Genomic DNA, 4,546 nt, shown 5'->3' on the forward strand with positions numbered 1-4,546 from the left:
TAATCAATGGCCACCAGAATGAACATGTGCCCATTGGATGCTGCCGGCTCAATTGGTCCAATGACATCCATACCCCAAGCAACAAAGGGCCATGACACGGACAATGTGTGTAATTTAGATGGTGGAGAATGAATTAAAACTCCATGTACTTGGCATTGATGACATTTACGCACAAAACTGATACAATCTCGCCCCATGGTGAGCCAATAATAACATGCCCGAAGAATCTTCTTTGCCAAAATGTACCCACTCATGTGCGGCCTGTAAACTCTGGAATGTATTTCGGTCATGATAGTCGTGGCCTGTGTAGCATCTATGCATCTAAACAATCCATGATCTGGAGTCCTTTTGCACAAAACTCCTCCACTGAAGAAAAATCCACTTGCCAAATGACGAATTGTTCTCTTTTGATCACATGTGGCTTGTACTGGATACACCCCATCTTGATATACTCTCTGATGTCATAGAACCATGGTTCACCATCAATTTCCTCCTTAATCATATAGTAGTAAGCATGCTGATCACGAATCTGAATATGCAAAGGGTCAACATAAGCCTTATATGGATGATGTAACATCGACACCAAGGTAGCCAAAGCATCGGCGATCTCATTATAGATCCTTGGAATGTGCCTGAATTCTATTAATCGAAACTGCTGACAAAGATCATGCACACAATATCGATACAGTATAAGCTTTAAATCCCTTGTCTCCCATTCTCCTTCAATCTGGTGCACTAGAAGGTCCGAGTCCCCCAAGACCAAGACTTCTTGGATTCCCATATCTACAGCTAGCCTTAGTACCAGAATTCATGCCTCGTACTCAGCCATGTTGTTGGTACAGTAGAATCGTAGTTGGGCTGTAACAGGGTAGTGATTCCCTGTTTTAAAAATAAGCACTGCCTCTATCCCGACACCTTTCATGTTAGCAGCTCCATCAAATAAAAGTTTCCGACCTGGTTTTTCAACCTGCTCCACCTCGTCAATATGTATCACCTCTTCATCGGGAAAATAAGTTCTTAATGGTTCATATTCCTCATCGACTAGGTTCTTGGCCAAATGATCGGCCAATGCTTGGTCTTTCATCGCCATTCGAGTCACATATATTATGTCAAAATCTATGAGCAAGATCCGCCACTTTGCAAGCCTTCCTATGGGCATGGGCTTCTGAAATGAGGTAAGTAGTGTAGGACGACAAGTAATGCTTCAACATCTGTGCTACCCAAGTCAGGGCACAACACGTCCTCTCAAGGCGAGTATACTTAACCTCATAAGATATGAACTTCTTGCTGAGATAGTAAATGGCTTGCTCTTTCCTTCCAGTGATGTCGTGCTGACCCAGCACAAAACCAAATCGGTTATCCAGGACTGTCAAATAAAGAATCAAAGGTCTTCCGGGTTTTGGCGGGACCAACACAGGTGGGTTTGACAAATACTCCTTGATCTTATCGAAGGCTTCCTGGCACTCCTTGGTCCATTTAACCGCAACATCCTTCTTTAGCAACTTTAATATGGGCTCACAAGTTGTTGTGAGCTGAGCAATAAACCTGCTGATGTAGTCCAGCCAGGCTCATCACCTCGGTTTTGTTCTTTGGCGGTGGCAATTCCTGGATAGCTTTGATCTTTGACGGATCCAATTCAATGCCCCGCTAACTGACTATGAATCCTAACAATTTCCCTGATTGGACACCAAATGCACACTTTGCAGGATTGAGCTTAAGATTGTACCTGCGGAGCCTTTAGAAAAACTTTGTTAAATATTTGACATGGTCAGCCTGCTTCCTGGAATTTATGATCACATCATCCACGTAAACCTCAATATTCTTGTGTATCATGTCATGGAATATGGTTGTCATTTCCCTCATGTAAGTTGCCCCGACATTTTACAAACCAAAAGACATGACCCGGTAGCAGTATGTTCCCCATGATGTGATGAATGCCTCTTTTTCGCGTCTTCCTCATCCATTAAAATCTAATGATACCCCGCATAGCAATCCACAAAAGAACCGATCTCATTCTTGGCACAATTATCAATCAAAATGTGGATATTTGGCAGTGGGAAGTTGTCTTTTGAACTTGCCTTGTTGAGATCACGGCAATCAACACACACTCTGGTCTCATCGTCTTTCTTTGGAACAAGCATAATATTGGCTAACCACGTGAGATACCGCGTGACTCGAATGACCTTTGTATCAAACTGATTTGTGACCTCTTCTTTAATCTTCACACTCATGTCAATTTTGAACTTTCTCAACTTCTGCTAAACAGGAGGAAATGCTGGATCAATTGGCATTTTGTGGACCACCAAATTGGTACTCAAGCCTGGCATGTCATCATAAGACCATGCAGGAATATCCTTATACTCGAACAATGCCTTACTTATTTCTTCCCTAATCTACGGTTCAAGATGGAAATTTATCTTAGTTTCTCTGACATTATCTGGATCCCCTAGGTTAATTGTTTCAGGATTCATTCAGATTAGGCTTGGGTTTTTCTTCAAAATGACTTAGTTCTTTACTAATCTCTTCAAAGGCCTCTTCCTCATCATATTCTAATTCATCATCACACTTTATTTCTTGAATTATTATTTCAGAATTAGATTGACTTTTAAGACTGTGCCGAAGATTCCTCATGCATGTCATGTTATTGAAACCAGCATAAAAAGAACTGTACAAAGAAGAAAAGAAAAACAAAAATAAAACTATCAGGAATGATGGAAGAAAGGAAATTGCATTTCATTAAAAATAAAGGATAACAGGGTTTGTACATCAGCAAGCGGAAAATAAAAGTCGGAGTCATAACCCTGGAATGACTCAGATAGAAAGGAAAACAAAACAAACTACCAAGACTCCTTCTAGGTAGGGAGAGGAGTAGCCTTCCAATTGTTAAGCTTTGCATTCAGCACGACGAACTGCACGTCTGCTTTGCTAGAACCTTCTCCAACTTCCACCATGTTCACATTATTAAACAACCTCTGGAACCTTTCAATTAACTCCTCATAAATGCTAACCATGGTGCTTAGAACTGTCGTCACTGGGCGTTTCCTGGCACCGGGCTTGACAAAAGACCTGGAGAGACGTGGAACAGGCTTTGAAAGTGCCCACGCCTTATGTTGCAACCTTTTAGCCCTTTTCACATCTGCCACTGTAGGTTTGAATCCAAGACTGAACGTACCCAAATTCTCAGGGAGGGACACTGGTTGTATGATACCCTGCAGAGATGCACCCAGACCTGTACCAGACATAAATCCATTTTTCAGCATTTCAAAGGCCACCACGATTGATGTAGAAGTTATCTTTGGGTCTGGAACACATTTCCTGTCTGGAACCTTCTCCACCGGAACTGTTTCAAAAACTTGATAGACCCAAGGCCCTTTGTTATCTTCAACCTCAATGAACGGGACAGAGGCATCACTGTGAGCACACAAGTTATATTCACCATGCACGACGATCTCCTATCTATCCCATTCGAACTTGACCATCTGGTGCAGAGTGGATGGGACTGCTTTGGCGGCATGAATCCAAAGTCGACCTAACAGCAAATTGTAAGAGATGGCTACGTCCAGCACCTAGAACTCCATGGTGAATTCCACCGGTCCTATTGTCAACTCAAGCACTATATCACACACTAAATCTTTCCCTCCATCGTCTAATCCCCGAACGCAGATTTGTTCTTGTGGATCCTCTCATCATCCACTTTTAACTTGTTCAGAGTACAAAGAGGGCACATGTTTGCACTGGACCCATTGTCAACAAATATCCTGGTAACCACAGAATCTTCACATATTATCGTTAGATAGAGAGCTCTTTTGTGTTTAGTACCTTCCACAGACAACTCATCATTAGAGAAAGTGACCATGTTCACCCCAAATATTTTGTTGGCGATCTTTTCCAGATTGTTTACTGAATTTTTTTCGGGAACATAAGCCTCGTTCAGAATTTTCATCAAGGCCCAATGATGCTCGTCTGAGTGGATTAACAATGACAACAATGAAATCTGAGCAGACGTCTTTCTCAACTGCTCCCTTGCCTTCATTTTTCTCAGAAACTCCTCCACCTCTTCTTCAGTGGCTGCTTTCTTTACTAGAACTAAGTTATCTCTGGATGGTTTAGCTTTCCATAACTCTTTCGGGGCAAAGCATCTCCCCGAACGAGTTAATATCTGGGCCTCATTGACTTCTTCTTTCACTTCCTTTCCCTTATAGGTCACTATCACCCATTCATAGTTCCATGGAATAGCCTTGCTGTTGATCATTGGCAACTAGGTTACAGGCTTGATGATGACAAGATCTGTACGGGCACCCACCACATTTATGATAGGCTTATTTGCCGCTCCTGGCACAACCACTTTTGACTTTTCTTGCTTTGCTGCAACATCACTTGGTGATCCTTTCTCGACCACCGTAGGTGGTTCATCGTCTGTCTTGCTCAACTTGTTCAATGGTCCTTCAACCATTGGCTTTTTAACTGGCTTGACCTCACTAGATCGAATCATCATAACGGTCTGTGAAGGCTTCTTGGGATCCCCTCCCTTATGTATTATCTCGAT

The 4,546-nt window shown here is 42.4% G+C and overlaps 1 protein-coding gene across 1 annotated transcript; it reads right to left on the minus strand.

Annotated features, from left to right (window-relative positions):
• Positions 1 to 313: 313 nt before the first annotated feature.
• On the minus strand, positions 314 to 781 carry LOC138891155 (uncharacterized). The gene has a single exon (XM_070174144.1). The coding sequence runs from the start codon at positions 779 to 781 to the stop codon at positions 314 to 316; it is 468 nt and encodes a 155-aa protein (XP_070030245.1).
• Positions 782 to 4,546: the final 3,765 nt, after the last annotated feature.

Source organism: Nicotiana sylvestris, chromosome 1 (genome assembly GCF_000393655.2).
Source record: "Nicotiana sylvestris chromosome 1, ASM39365v2, whole genome shotgun sequence".
NCBI lineage: Eukaryota > Viridiplantae > Streptophyta > Magnoliopsida > Solanales > Solanaceae > Nicotiana > Nicotiana sylvestris.

Excerpts from the sequence above, each read along its gene's own strand:
- LOC138891155 (XM_070174144.1), bottom strand. The coding sequence starts at position 781 with ATGGGAATCCAAGAAGTCTTGGTCTTGGGGGACTCGGACCTTCTAGTG.